The sequence below is a fragment of the Triturus cristatus genome, chromosome 6 (genome assembly GCF_964204655.1).
Source record: "Triturus cristatus chromosome 6, aTriCri1.1, whole genome shotgun sequence".
Lineage (NCBI taxonomy): Eukaryota > Metazoa > Chordata > Amphibia > Caudata > Salamandridae > Triturus > Triturus cristatus.
In genome coordinates, this window is record NC_140589.1 from 1,784,352,840 (window position 1) to 1,784,367,954 (window position 15,115).

Genomic DNA, 15,115 nt, shown 5'->3' on the forward strand with positions numbered 1-15,115 from the left:
AATTGTGCAGCATGGAGAGCAATTGTGTGGCATGAAGGGCAGATGTGTAACTTGGAGTGCAATTGTGTGATGTGGAATGCCATTGTGTGGAGTGGAGTCATGTAGGGAGGAGTGGAATTATGTTACACTTTGTTGAATTATGTGGTGTTCTGTCAAATTATGTGGCACGATGTGGAGTGGCATTATGTGATGTGGAGTAGAATTATGTGACATAGAATTGTGTAGCATGGCGTGGAATTGTGTTGCATTGAGTGGTGTAAAATTATGTGGCATATAATAAAGCATAATTATGTATAGAGGTCATTTAAGTGCCTGCTGCTTGTTTACTCTGACAGATGGTCACTTGAGAGCAATGTATCGGAGTTTGGAGCTGATCAATAACGTGTCCACAGGACCCAATGTGTTCTCGGCTCAGAGGGGAAACAGCAATTAAGGAGGATGTCTCTGTCTCCCTTCACGCCCAGGGAGGAGGGAGATGCGAGCAGAGCATCAAAGGGCTGGGTGAGAAGGGAGGGGGGGAATGCAAGGGTCAAAGCGGCGAAAGTGAAAGTAATCGAGCAGAACATCAAAGGACTGGGTGAGAAGGGAGGGGGGAATGCAATTAGCAGAGGAGCAGCTGTGCACGTGCATGTGATCTCGTGCACTCAAGGTTTAGGCCAGCCAAAAGTGTGGGTAGCACTTTGAAAATCCCACATATAAAATGTCTCTTCGAGCCTTTGGCTCACGAGACCTAAAAAGTGACACTTGACTGAGGGTATTCAAAGGGAGAGCATCCCAGGAGCAGAGATCCCCTAGCTGATAAACCCGAAGGGGTGTAAGGTTCAGCTAGCAACATTGTGTTGGATCTGTGTCAATGTGAACTCCTAGATGCTTAAAGTTTGGATCAATATCTTCAATCGGCAACCTACATTCCTGCTGTGTCTCATATTGGGAAAATTGCGGACTTGTTCTGCATTAGCCTATCTCCGGACAATGCCAGATATCAAAGAAAGAACAGTAGATTGTCCACATATACAGCTACTCAGGTCTCTATTTTTGCCTCCCGCTGAAATCCCTGCACCAGTCCATCCTCCCCTTCAGTCCAAATCACCTACGGTTCTATTGGTAATGCCAAGAGCAGTGGTGACGGAACAAACCTGCCTAGTCCCTCGCTCAGCTGGTCTTAGACAAAGTCCCATTTACCCTTATTCTCTCCCAGGGTACCTGATACTGGGTGAGGGTGAAAACCTGGAATGATGGATCAAAATTGGGATCCTCAAACCCCTGAGGAGACTGTTCAAGTGGATACCAGCTGAATGGCAAAGAACAATATTCCAAGCTGTTATGACAAGCAGACTGGACTATGGCAATGCCTTGTATGTGGGTGTGGCAGACCATCTATTTACTAGACTCCAGGGGATTCAAAACGCTGCTGCCAGGCTGGTTTGAAACATGGACAGATTCAGCTCTTCCTCAGCCTGCCTGTCAAACTTGCATTGGCTGCCTCTGAGACAAAGAGCTCGTTTTAAGCCTCTGTGCCACGCTTACAAGGAAATTTACAACACTGGACCCATGATTCTACAGGCCAAAGGGGAAGCCATATTTCACAGCACAATTTGAGGTCAGAGAACCTGGCTCCCGCCAACGTCAAGTAAATAAAAAAAGTTAGAACTGACAGACACTCATTTCACACCTGCCGCGTCCTACTGGAAGGCTTTACCCCTAGATCTCCGTCTTACCGAAAACCATCTCTGGTTCAGGAAGAAATGTTTTCTTTGAGGATCTTATTTTCAGTCTTGTTCTCACAGTTGTAGGGAAAGGTAGGGAGCTTTCAAGCGTCGTGATAGCCCCTTGGCAATGAGTTTTGCGCTCTATAAATAAAATTAATCTTTTTTAGAACCAGCCACCAGAAGTCTCAACTAAAGGAGTCAAAAGTTTTTCTAAGTCAGTTGAAATTAGAGCACAGGGTTATATGAATTCTTGGGCTCGTACAAGTATGATCTGAATTTGCCCTACTCAATGTTGAATACCCCTACCTGTCATGAAGCCATTTTGGTCTTTGTCTATTAAGGATGTAATCGCCCTGGTTATTCTGTTGGCTAGCACCTTTCCTAGGATTTTACCCTCTGCATTGATCAAGGCGATGGGTCTGATCTGGGAGTTGATCTGCATTTTTGACAACTGAGATGGTTGCGTTTCTCAGATCATAAATTTACATGATGCATATTCATTATAATTATTTTTATTATTGATGCTAATGATGAATCATTACGATAATTGCCGGGTACTATAGCTGCTTTGATTAATTTATTCCAACAGTTCAAAATATAAAACATAGCCATATAAACATCTTTTTATAAACGCTTGCTGTCACGGTGGGCGTGTGCGTCGGACGGCCGGGGGCAGTCCGATCTGCGCACGCGTGGAATTCTTCAGCACAGCAGGGGAATTCCGGCCTCAGCGTAGCGGATAATGTCATTTTTGGGGGGAGAAACTTGAAAAGAAATGGAGCTGAACAGTCACATCTTCCTTTAATTGCAGTAGTTGTCTCTGGTTAGGAGGCATTGTGACTTCTTATCTCAACTTAATTAACTAAACAGGATTTCCGGATTCAAGTAATTATTATTATTTTTATTATAATTGTTATTGTATTTATTAGTTATTATTATCGTCATCATCCTCGTTGTTCCTCTTCTTTGCACTAGTAGTATACTAGTAATAGTGTTTAATTAGCATTGTTTTTGTTGTTATTATTGTGGTTATAATTGCTATTATCTATTTATCATTTTTATTATTGGTGTCATTGATGTTATGATTATTTTGCTCTTGTTATTTTTGTTATTGTTTGGTTTTTGTTACTTTTTTTTAATTCTAGTAAAGATTATTACATGGTTTGGGGAGGAAAAATGTATATTTGTTCTTCAGTGTACAGTGCTGCACTTGTGACTTGAAAGGTTTGGATGTATAGTAGGAAAGTTCATACCAGCTGCCAAAGACTCTAGTCTAAGAGGCTGGCATCATTGGAACAGGTATTTTATAACAGTAATTTCAGATTGTCCCACACAGATAGTTACGACACGTTTGTATCAAGACTGATTTAGGGACAGTTACGTAAAGTCAGAGATGCAGAAATCTTGCAAAAGTGATTTTTTAACGTGTATATACAGAACATTCATGCAAGGGGCATAGTTCATATACTTGTGGCACTGCAGAGCCTGGGAACCCCTCCTCCAAGCCTTTGGTATATTTCTGTAATGCAGGCACACAGTGTTAACTTGTTGGGGACTCTAGGCACATTTTGCATGGGTACCCCTCATTTTGCTTTGCGCGATAGGGTCATGGGGCATTCCTAGATCTTTGACCAATGCAGAAAGGCATGGACCCAAATAAGTAGATGGCATTGCAACCTTTTACCTGACTGATTCCCAGTTATCACTGCAAGCCAAAGTTTCCCAACTGCCAATAACATAACTTCATAGATGCTGGTTTTAATAGCTATAACTACAATTCCCTATTCTTAAAGTAAAAGTCAGAAATTGCTCCATTTGTAAGAGTCAACCGTAACTTAGAAATGACAAAATGTATACCTATGTCTGAACAGAAGTCATACCTGCTTGCAGTACTCAGAAAATTTCCTGCAAATCAGTTATATCACAGCACTGCCAGGAGGGACAGAAGAAGCATATGGAATTGAAAAAACAAACACACGTCTGCTTCTTTTCCTAGTCCTCCTTTTCCTAGCCATACATTGTATGTGGCACATTTTCAGTTTGATTTCGGAGGTCCTTATTCGCCCACTAAAAACATTTTCCATACCATGTTTTTCCTTCCTAGCTCTAGCCCTGTTCCCACACTTTCTGCAGCACATGGATGTTGGAGCTTCAAGGATTTTTAAAGCGCGACTTATTACATGTGGATGTTCCCCATGTTAGCACAGAATTTCTTGTGGACTTCTCTGATGCTCCTTTGGGTATAGCCACAAGTGTGACTTAGAATGTAGCTGGTCAGTGCCTAGTGCAGACACAAGGGATTCACAGACTAGTAATACACAGACGTATACCAGCTCTAACACTTTTTAAAAAAATGTTATCAGCTCTAACACTTTTTAAATTATGTTACCTTGTGGAGGCATATAGTTTATCCTGGTAAAAGACTATCCTAAGCAGGAAAAACATTGGTAAACAAAGTTCTCCTTGAAACAACATTATGATAAATCATTGTTGTAGCATGATCACACAGGACACATTTTATTGTAAAATATTATTTGGGAAGGTGTAGTGCAGCAACAACTCGCCAATGGAACTTACCGCTGTATAAAATCTGCCACGAGGCCCACTTACTACTGTTGACATTTTGGGAAAGGGTAGAGCTATGGTTGTTACCAGAGGAGGGTAAATTGTGTGAATGTAGGAAACACACAGAAAGCTGTATCTTTGTGGCCAAAAACAAATACTACCCCTAAACTTGGAGAATGTCCTCCTACAGTTTGTCCACAAGAATAGGTTTTGAGAAAATAGCACCTGAAATCTATGATTTTCCTTTATTTCCAAACATAATTCTGAGTTTTTTTAGGAATCTGAAAGATTATTAGATCTGCAAAAATTCATAGACTTGTTCGCCTTTGAGAGCCTGTCTTTGTGAGTAGAACATCTTCAGCCGTGGAATAGGCCCATGGGTAAATGCTGATTAAAAAAACACCTTGAATCCGAGAAGCTTAACTTGAGTTAATAAGCAAAAGTGATTGTTTTAGCGGCATATTAAAGTATTTTGTTTTTCTATTTCAGAATCTGACATCTATGCTGAAATTCCAGATGAGACTTCAGCTCCCAAATCTTCAAGTAAGTTATATATAAGTTAGGCATGTGTCTCATCACCTGTACAGATGGCTGGTTGAGGAATCATCTGTGGAGCACAAAGCATTCTTAGGAAAAGCAAAGACACCTATCGCCCTGCTTGATTAATCATTTACCTTTTGGAGTCGGTCTACTTAAGAGTCATCCTACTTTGTGTTATGGGAGAAGATTCATGTCAGAATGTTCAGGTAACCTTACACCTTATGAATTACCCTAGTGTATATTCATTGTTTGTACATTTGTATCTTGTGGATATCCTAAAAGCCTGACTTTAATCACCTACCCATAAAGCAGCAGAGGCCGGCCCCAGTCAAGCAAGCCGACGAAAATTGCATTAGCTTCATTAAACTTATTGTTTGTTTAGGGTTTATCTGCATATATTAAAAGTCAAGGATTATGTATGAGAGTAAGTTTTCAAGCTGTCCAAGAAACATGCGTACGTCTTTCAAGACAGTGCCGATTTGAAAGTAGAATTACAGACCTATGGGTATTTAGCTTTTTAATTCATTACTCCTGACATCAAGGCGTGAACAAAGAAGTTGAGAAGATGATGGTGGACGAACTGGAAGAAATTGTTACTGGCCTACATGGTGGGATTGCGTTGGGGTTCTGCCAATTACAGTAATCCTTTTTCTTTAACTTAACATTCCGTCTCTGGGAGCACACTGGAGCAGTCTGCGGGTCACTATAGGCCGTAGAGATATAACTGGGGAGAGCAGTGTGTACTTCTCCAGTTAGTTTACTATCTCGTAGTAATTATCATTTTATGTGTCTCAGTGTCAGGCTAGTGTACTGACTTCTAGGCAGGACAGTGTCAAGAGCTGCACTGAGAGTGATAGGCAATGCCATTTTTCAAAGCGTATGCCAGTAGTTGAGGCCTCATCAACAGCTGGGGACTGACAAGGACATAGGAAATTTTCGACAGGCAATATTCTAGTTTGTGAAATCTGTGTTTGACAATAGGACCTTCTAGGTCAGTAGAACATGGTAATTCCTACATGAAGGGTAGATTGTATGATTAGATATAATGTAGCAAGACCTTGAAAAAGAAAATATTTACAGAGTGGTTGAGAGTCACATAAAAAGGAAGAGGTAGTCAAAGTGCAAATATTGTGGGGAAATAATATACAATTTGTGGGACTTGCTTTAATCTTTCATCTTCCTTTATGAAATTTCAGCCCGCAATAAAATGCAAAAAATAATTATTTGGTGGGTGAACATTGTCACTCCCTGAGCAGTTTTTTCAGGAGTTTTCCTGAAATCCTAGCAAATATGATTTTCACATAAGCAAAGGTACCTAAGTATCATGAGAATACTGGCAGTAATGCGCAAAGACTTGGTAACTTTACTTTTTTTTTTCACAACCAGGGATAAATTGCATCCAAAATAGTTTTCCCAGTGGATAAACATTACCTTACACTCAAATGAATTTGGGGAATACTGTTGACATCTTCCCACCAGAGAAAGGGATTTACTAGTGTTTGCAGTTCTAAATCTCAGACACATTCCATGGAGGAACTAGATGGGAAAGAATTGTGTCCACAAACCAGTACATATGTATGTAGGCACAAAATCTTAGGTCCCGATCGCATTGTAATGCCCATTTTACTCCCCTGCTTGTATACTTGCTCATACAAAGAAAGATAATATATTTTTATAAGTGTAAAAATATCTTTTGTGGATCATAATTGTGTTTTTTACACTTGTAAAAAAAGGTATTTCACATGTCAGCTAAATGTATGTGTGCCAACAGCTTTGTGAATCAGTCATTATATTTTTACTAAAAGGAATATCCAGCAAATACTGATCAGCAACTAGCTTTATAAACATAGCTAGTTTTGTGACGTCCTTCAAATGAATGAGGATATATACTAATAACATGCTCAAAGTGATGGAGACCAGTGACAGAAGTCACAATATTTTTCCTCACACAAGGAACCACCATAGAGACTTTGGCATTGAGGAGAGAGCACTTTATGAGCAGTAGAGAGCATACACAAAAAAGCATGTGCATATAGTTCATCAGCTATTTCCAATGTTTACTGAGATGCACATGATAGTTAGATGCTCAGAAAAAAAGAATGCAAACCATCAGTACAACAGCACTTCAATGTGACAAAATTATAGGATTGCAAAACGGAGAAGGCATTTGTCTTACAAATCGAAAACAGGTTCGAACTCCTGGCAGACGTGGAAGATCAGTCTGAGCCGGCTGCAGACGCAGTCAACAATAAATGGAAACGGGTCTCTTCAATATATGTGAAGAGCAGCAAAATATGTCTGGGGACAAAGCCAAGGAAGAGGACAAAATGTGGAAGACAAGACACATGGCAAGCTATTAAAGACAGGAGGCCAGCAAAAAACAAACGTATGGAGGCTAAATCTGAGAGGCTGCAGGCGAAGTACAAGCATCAGTACATAGAATGGAGGAGTGGTAAATCGTGTGTAACATACAACACCCTTCTCATGGACACGCAAGGCAGACTGCTCACAACAGAGAAAGAGCAGGAAGCACTTTGGGGCCAGCACTTCAAAGACTTCTTAAACAAACAAGTGGCAACAAGCGAAGCTGACATCCAAGAAGCAGAGACAGACTTGGATGTGAACACCGCCCCACCACAGAAAAAAGACAATGTCACTGCCATCCGATCTCTCGAAAATGGGTACCCTCCTGGCCAACACCACCTGAATGCAGAAATGTTTAAGGCAGACCCTGAAACGTCTGCCAAGATCCACCAACCACTGTTTACATCGAGTGGCAATGAAAACAATACATCCACGTCATTGATTTTGAGAAAGCTTTTGCCAGTATCCGCCATGACAGACTCTGGGATATATTGGGGGTCTATGACATGCCACAGCAGATAGTTCTCCTCATTAAGAGCGTCTATGATAATTTTCCCTGCAACATAGGAGATAGTGAGTATAGCTTCGAAGTCAAGGCCCATTGAGACAGGGATGCATGGTGTCAGTGTTGCTCTTCAACCTAGTCATTGACTAGGTGATACATTGCGCTTCTGAAAAACAAGTCAGAGGCATCAGATATATCTTATCCTCTACACAGGAGGACCTTGTCTATGTGGATGACCTAGCCTTGCTCTCTCACACACAGCAGCATATGCAGAAAAATATGTCTTGCCTCCACATCTATGCACAGCAAGTGGGCATGAAGATCAACATAAAGAAATCAGGAGTCGTGACACTCAATATCCCAAACCCTTCACCAACCAAGGAGCTGGAGAGGACATAGTCATGATTGAAGATTTCACCTACCTAGGCAGTACTATCAGACATGATGGAGGGGCAGGCAGTGATAGTAAGAGCAGACTAAACAAGGCCAGGAATGCCTTCAGGATGCTGAAGAATGTGTTGAGACCATCTCATCACAACACCAACACCAATCTTGGCTTTACCAGAGCTGTGTTCTGTCCACACCCTCGTATGGATCAGAGGCTGGCAGATGCCGATAAGCGACATCACCAAACTGTCATCCTTCTGCGCCAGTTAAACAAGAAGAATCTTGTGTATTTTCTGGCCACAAACATCTCCAACCAGGAACTGCTCACCAGGTGCAACCAAGAGAGTGTTGGAATCATTATTATGAGAAGAAAGAGATGGATTGGACCCACAATCAGAAAAGAACAAGACTCCATCACACAGGCAGCCCTCCACTGGCCCCCAAAAGACAAACAGAAGAGAGGCAGGCCAAAGAACACCTGGAGGGGTACTGTGGAAATAGAAATGAAGACTTTGAACCACAGCTGGGGCACCGTACAGATACTTGGCTAAGAGAGACAGAAGTGGAGGTCCTTCAGGGCCGCCCTTAATGGCAGTCGGCATAATGTACAATAAGTAACATGATAGAGTAACAAAGTAAGTTGTTAAATACCGTGCGAAGAACAGTGAATTTGCTGGTAAGTTTGACTTAAAATCATTCACATATAGTAGACATTAATTTATTAATTTTTTGCAACCTTTATTTATCTGTTTTCAATATTAATCAACGAAATACCATGCAATACAAACAACCATGCCAGACATTCCAGGAATACAGGGGGGAGACAGAACCAACCCAGGGATAGGGGGCCTTAGACAGGAGACCCAGGTAGGCATGAACAACAAATGTGCAACCGTGCACATGCCGGAATCATATCGCAGGTGGGCCCTTTCCAAGCAACTAGGTGCCACTGGAACTCTCCCTGTGCGGTGTAATGGAGTCGCTGCTCTGGATGGCCATTCCTGACAAATGGGGACATTTAATAGTAAACAAGTATTTTCAATGTTTCCATGTTTTACAGATTCAGCACACACATACACATTAGACATGATCATACACTATATATACACAGAAGCATTTAGGAGTTCGAGAAGTAGTAGTACAGGAGCTCTCTTTGACGTACTGTTACCAGCCTTTGTGAATCAGTCCTAAAACATCCAACTCCCTATTTGTGAAAGTTCAAAGAGGGCACAATCATTTCTCATTGTGCTAACTGTACATGAAGGCTCCCTGAATATTATTCCTATTTTACATGTTTTAGGGCTAAATCACAAAGGCATGTAGGAGTATGTAAAAGTACTTTAGGAATACTACTTTACATACTCCAGAATGTCTTTGTGAATAGGCCCCACAATTTGTTTTATCCCACTTCTTATCCCTGTATAACAGATTATGCCTAAAGAATTACTGCTCATTCAAAAGTGTTGGGCAGGTTGATTTGAAGGTCTCCTTCATTGTTCCATCAGCTCTCCGCTTCGGAATCTGTCGGGAAGATGTGGCACTGGGCCGGATCCTGGGAGAAGGTTTCTTCGGTGAGGTGTATGAAGGAGTGTACAGGAATCAGGTGTGTTGAAACATTAAAGACCTTCCAGAGTGTTATGCAGATCTTAGAACAATTGAGTAGTAGTGTTGGTGGAGGGTCAGGCAGCCAGGTATTCTCCATAGTGGTATATTTGCAGTGTGCTGGTCTCCCAGAGTTCCTGCATAGGCTTGGTAGGCAAATTGTATTCTGGAAGTGGAAAAGAACCAGGATAGCATAGCATTTGTTGAATTTATGCAAATATGTGTTGATGTTCCCCTATCCAATTTAATTGTAAATCCCACCGGCTATCTGGCCTGCTCCCTTGATTTAGGTGTACATTTTGTAAAAGCATTTCAATGCATGCATGCCATCAATGCATTATATGTAAGTCAACTATGAATTAAGTTTAGTGCAAAGCTGTGGCATCCTTAAGGATTGGATGACTTTTCACATGATGTCTCTGCCCATTGCTTTGTTTAAAGTCATTGATCAATACTGGGATCTAGCATGAAATAAAAACCGAACAGTAACCATGAAAATGAAGAAAGGTATTAAAGTTAACATTGCATGAAAGTACACGGTGCAATCCCTTGAGCTATGTTCCGGGCCCATAAAGCTTTATTGATGAAGGGCTAACAGGAGCAAGGCAAGAGGCTCCGTTGGTGGTGAGGTTGAATCTCCACTGTTTACTTTCCATGGTCCATATGAGCATGAACTTGCGCTAGTTTACTATAGCCTTGCATTGAACTGAAGAGCAGGATCTCATGAATGGGTGAAAATGAGGAATTAAGGAGAGCAGATATCGAATACGCTGAATGCAGGAGAATGTTCCATCTGCCAGTTCCTGCAGGGATCTAATCACATACTCCTACCTCATGTGGTCTGTGTCAAATTTTGCAAAACCCCGTGCCCATAAGTGGTGTTCCATCCTCAGGGCCACAACATAGCAACACGCGTGCGCCTGCATATTGTTGCTCTTCCATAGTATCCCCGGTTGAATAAATATGCAGTTGGTTGTCACCCAACACAAATTCTCACTGTGTAAAATTAACTTACTGCACTGCAGGTATTCGTGAACTTGCTGCACTAATAATGCAACATTGTTGTTATTACGGCAGGTGTGCAGTGTTGCAAAGACGATTCCCCAGCAACTTTTAACACTGTAGCCTTCGTAAAGTAAAGTTCAAGTTTTCAAAACTAAAGACTAATGCCAAATAAAACGTTCCACTAATAGTAGGCACGTGGTAGAAAAACTCTGTAAAAAACTCGGCAGGATAATTGTCTTGTAAAATATTTTGCAAGCAAGCGCCTCAGAAAAATGCGCTTCTGCAAATGAAGTTAGCCAAAGTTGAGAAACTCGGAAAACTTTGCAAACCGTGTGCAGTATGAAGCAGGCCTCCTTTGTCAATCTATGAAGTTTGAAACTTTGCTAACTGGTAGCCTTGTACTTGAGGGGTGACGAGATCTTTACAAAGGAATACATAGAAAACTCCACATTTGTATCATCACTGACAATGGGTAGTGGAGATGCTAAAAACAAACAGACCTGGAGTTGGTGCAAATTAATGCTTTGCACACAGCCCTGTGCTCTCTCATCAGTAGCGCCATCTACCGCCGGGTTTCATAGGAATGCTTTATGCACGTGCTTTAATAATGTTCAAACCAACCCCATTTACAAGGTAACAGAAAAATCCATTATGTTCATCCTCGACCTATAGAGGTGAGAACGGCAAGGAGCCTGTGGATTCACACTGATGGATGGCAGCAGTCATGCTACAAGAATGAAAAAAGACAACACTGAGCCTCACCATGAAGGAAGACCATTATTATGAGCTTTTTGGGTCAGATCAAGGATGTTTATATAATAAACATGAATTCTGCACCAGTGTCCCTCCAGAATCCAAAATTTGAGATGTGTTGAGAGCAATAAAATTAACATTAAAAAAATAAATGATGCCATCATGCTTACAGAAGGGTCAAAGATAAACACTGAATTATAAGTGAGTAGATATACATTAGATGCGTGTAATGTGAATCTACAAACTTCCTCTGGCCGGGCACCTACCAACTTTCTCAAAGGAATCTTTGATCAGGTTTGTCTTCAAATATAGTTTGTCTTTTCTGACTGTGCCCCTCTCCTTTTGATAATGAAGTTCTCTGAACAGGCTTTTATAGTCACAGCTTTTGTTGCCAATTGCCCTTGGAATCTTAAAAGCACCTTCGGGAAACAATGGAGATGGTTTACAAACAGGAGATGAGTGTGAACTGCTGTTGTGTGCAGTTGTATGGTACAGTGTTGATCTCATATCATACATCAATGATAAAAGAAATGTGTTTTACATGATCTTTGAATTGTTCAAATGTTAAAGACATAAGAAACTAAAATTTAAACATTTGAAAGAAGGTAGCAGCAAATATAGCAGGTAGAATGCCCTGTTTGGTCTTCGACCATCTCATTTGTAATAAAAGATTACATGCAGCTTGTGAAATTCTTTTTTATTACAGGCATTTTCTTATGTCAGAGTGTGCCCGAAGCAATGAAATAGGTAATAAGACTGTGTAGGAAGTTAGGACTCCCTTTTTATATAAATCATGTCAAACAAAATTAAGTTGTCACCTTCTGTATATGGAGATTAGGATGACGCTGCTTGGATGAAACATTTTCTAAATAGCTCCTTCTTCTTTCAGAGAGGAGATCGGATCAATGTGGCTGTGAAGACCTGTAAGAAGGACTCTACCCAAGAAGTTAAGGAGAAGTTCATGAGTGAAGCTGGTTTGTACCTGGTCCATACTAGAAATGTGAACTCATTTAGGATAGACATAAATAGCTGTAATCATAGAATAAAGAAATTTCATTCATTGCTAATTGTAGCGTGTTTGTCTCTTGCTGTGTCGCTTCCGACTGCATTTGGCAACTAGGAGTGCGACCAGTATAAAACATGCTGCCCTCTAATGCGACTTGCTTTTTAAAGACATTTTTTTAAAGTGAAGACACAAGCATTTCATTACATATAAATCAAATGTTCTTTTTTTTTCTAATACAAGCTTCATTCAAATCTAGGGTTTATTTTGTGTTCCCTAAAGTACCACATTCTCCCTTAAAGGTATTCAGCCCTTAACTTCGTTCTCTTGAACTTTTTCTATTTCACTAGCCTTAAACAGTGGTTTATAGATGGGCTAGTAATAGCGAAGAAACGTCTTTAAATGTTTGAGAGAGTTACACATGTTTGCTCTTTGTGCATGCCAAAAGTGTTGTAGTGGTCCCAAAGCGTATAGAGAGCGAGTGGGGCACTTTAATTGCAAGATTGATCTGTGCTATGTGCCCCCTGCATGATGCAAGGATTTTCAGATTTTGTAGAGATTTTATGTTTAGACAATACGGAGTATGCATTGTAATATAGGTGAGAGCAGCACTGCTCTCAAAACCACAGTGATGTGATGAGTGATAGGGTGCTAATAAGGATTAAACATATATTTAATCTAATCCATGCACTCGTTATCCAATCAATTTGCAATTCGACATCTGGTGTCGAGGATGCATCATACAGTCGAGGTGATGCATCGGTGCCAAAGGCCTGCAATGCTTGTCATTGAGGCTGCCTTCAACGAGAGTTTTGCGATGCAAGGGCCTGTGCTGGTGAAGCTTTGAGTAGAGGCAGTTCCGATGTGAGCGGCAAGGTCATTGCAGAGTCTTTTGTGTTGGAAGAACCCTCGCAGCAGAGACGATGCGTCAGTTTTGCTCAGGATTGCGCCGCACTGCAGAGGAGATGCGTCGGTTCTGCTGGGTCCACAGATGGGCTGGTAGAGCACCTTCAGGCCCACTTCCAAGGGTTCAGCACTGGGGTGGCACCACTTGGCAGTGTAGGACTCACTGATGCCAGAGTCTAGGTGCTGGGTTCAAGGATGTTGGAGCCTTCTGCCCCTGAGGCTCTAGTCAGGAGGTCACCCAACTAGCCGTTGGAGACAGTTTGGGGTCCTAGGTTCAACAGATGCAGATCCAGTACTTCTCAATCAGACAGACAGGAGGGCAACGAGCAGCAGTCCAGCAGAGTCTGGCAGTCCTTTCAGCAGCACAGCAGTCCTTATTCCTGGTAGATTATCCACAGGTCCAGAAGTGTACTGAAGAGGTGGTGTCTGAGGTCCAACATTTATACCTGGTACCCTTTCTCATGAAGGTGGAAGAAGCTTCTAGAATTCTCTATGAGGTCACCAGGTATCTTGCATGCCCTGTCCTGGTTCCAGACTAACTACAGGGGTATGCAGCCCTTTGTGTGGAGGCAGGACACATACTATTCAAGTGTAAGTATGGCTGTGCTCAGCTCCACCCTCTCATCCTGTCAGAGATGGCCCTTTCCAGCACATCCGAGTTCTCTATTGTGTGTGTCTTGTTAGGAGGAATACACAAAGACCAACTCTCCGCTACACCCACTCATGTGGCCCAGGGACTGGCTACAGGCATTGAATGGCTAAGGCAGGAATATGCCAACTTTCAAATTGTGGCATTTTTAAAACTGCAATTTAAAATATGATTTTACCATGAAAGAGGATTGTCCATTACAATCCCTAAGATACCAGACATGAACTGGTTATCTGCTTCCATTTGGAAATTACAGCGTATCAAATGTAATAAGGTAACTCAATTGTTATCCTATGGGAGATGAAGGCCTTGCAGTAGTGAAAAACAAATTTAGGAATCTTTCTCTGCCAGGAGATCTGAAACTTAAAATGACATGTCTAACTTTTTTAATACTTTGCACCCTGCCCTCTGGGCTGCCCAGGACCTACCCTAGGGGTGACATATGTATTAAAAAAAGGAAGGTTTGGGCCTGGCAAAAGGTTTATCTTGCCAAGTCGATTGGCAGTTTAAAAACTGCACACACAGGCTGCAGTGGAAGACCTGAGACATGTTTAAAGTGCTACTTAACTTAAGTGGTTGGCACAAACAGTGATGCAGGCCTGCTAGTAACATTTAAGTTACAGGCCTTTTAGTGCCAATTTACTAGGGACTTACAAGTCAAATAAATATGCCAATTAGGTGTAAGCCTATTCTGCCATGTTTTAGGGAGAGAGTGCAAGCAGTTTAGCATTGGTTAGCAGTGGTAAGGGCACAGAGTCCTAAAAGTCCAAAAAAACGGGTTCAGAAAATAGGAGGTTGAAGGCAAAAAGTTTGGGGATGACCCTGCAGAAAGGGCCAAGTCCCACATTGGCTGTATCTCGTAATGAAGTTGTGAGATGCGGGACGTCGATAAAATAGTATTCAAACAAAAAAACAAGTGTTTGAGAGCAAATTAGATTAACGAAAATGAGTGATGAAAATAAACCAGTGTTTGAAGAGATGAGGACCTCACAGGAATATATGTCGGTACACCGCAATGCCAAACAACGCATACTTTTACCACAAAGTTATTAGTTCGCAAGCACCATTACAACACAATTGTTTTCTATGCATACCATTAGATAACACAGAAAAGCTTTTAAAATGTC

General features: G+C 41.4%; 1 protein-coding gene across 5 annotated transcripts in view; it reads left to right on the forward strand.

The window, feature by feature from the left end:
• PTK2B (protein tyrosine kinase 2 beta) overlaps window positions 1–15,115 on the forward strand; it is a 509,984-nt gene that overhangs the window by 398,651 nt on the left and 96,218 nt on the right. For all 5 annotated transcript variants that reach the window (XM_085613103.1, XM_085613101.1, XM_085613104.1 and 2 more), the window contains exons 16-18: window positions 4,764–4,817; window positions 9,576–9,673; window positions 12,320–12,404. In XM_085613103.1, coding sequence (XP_085469229.1) covers window positions 4,764–4,817; window positions 9,576–9,673; window positions 12,320–12,404 — 237 coding nt within the window. The remainder of the gene's footprint in view (window positions 1–4,763; window positions 4,818–9,575; window positions 9,674–12,319; window positions 12,405–15,115) is intronic.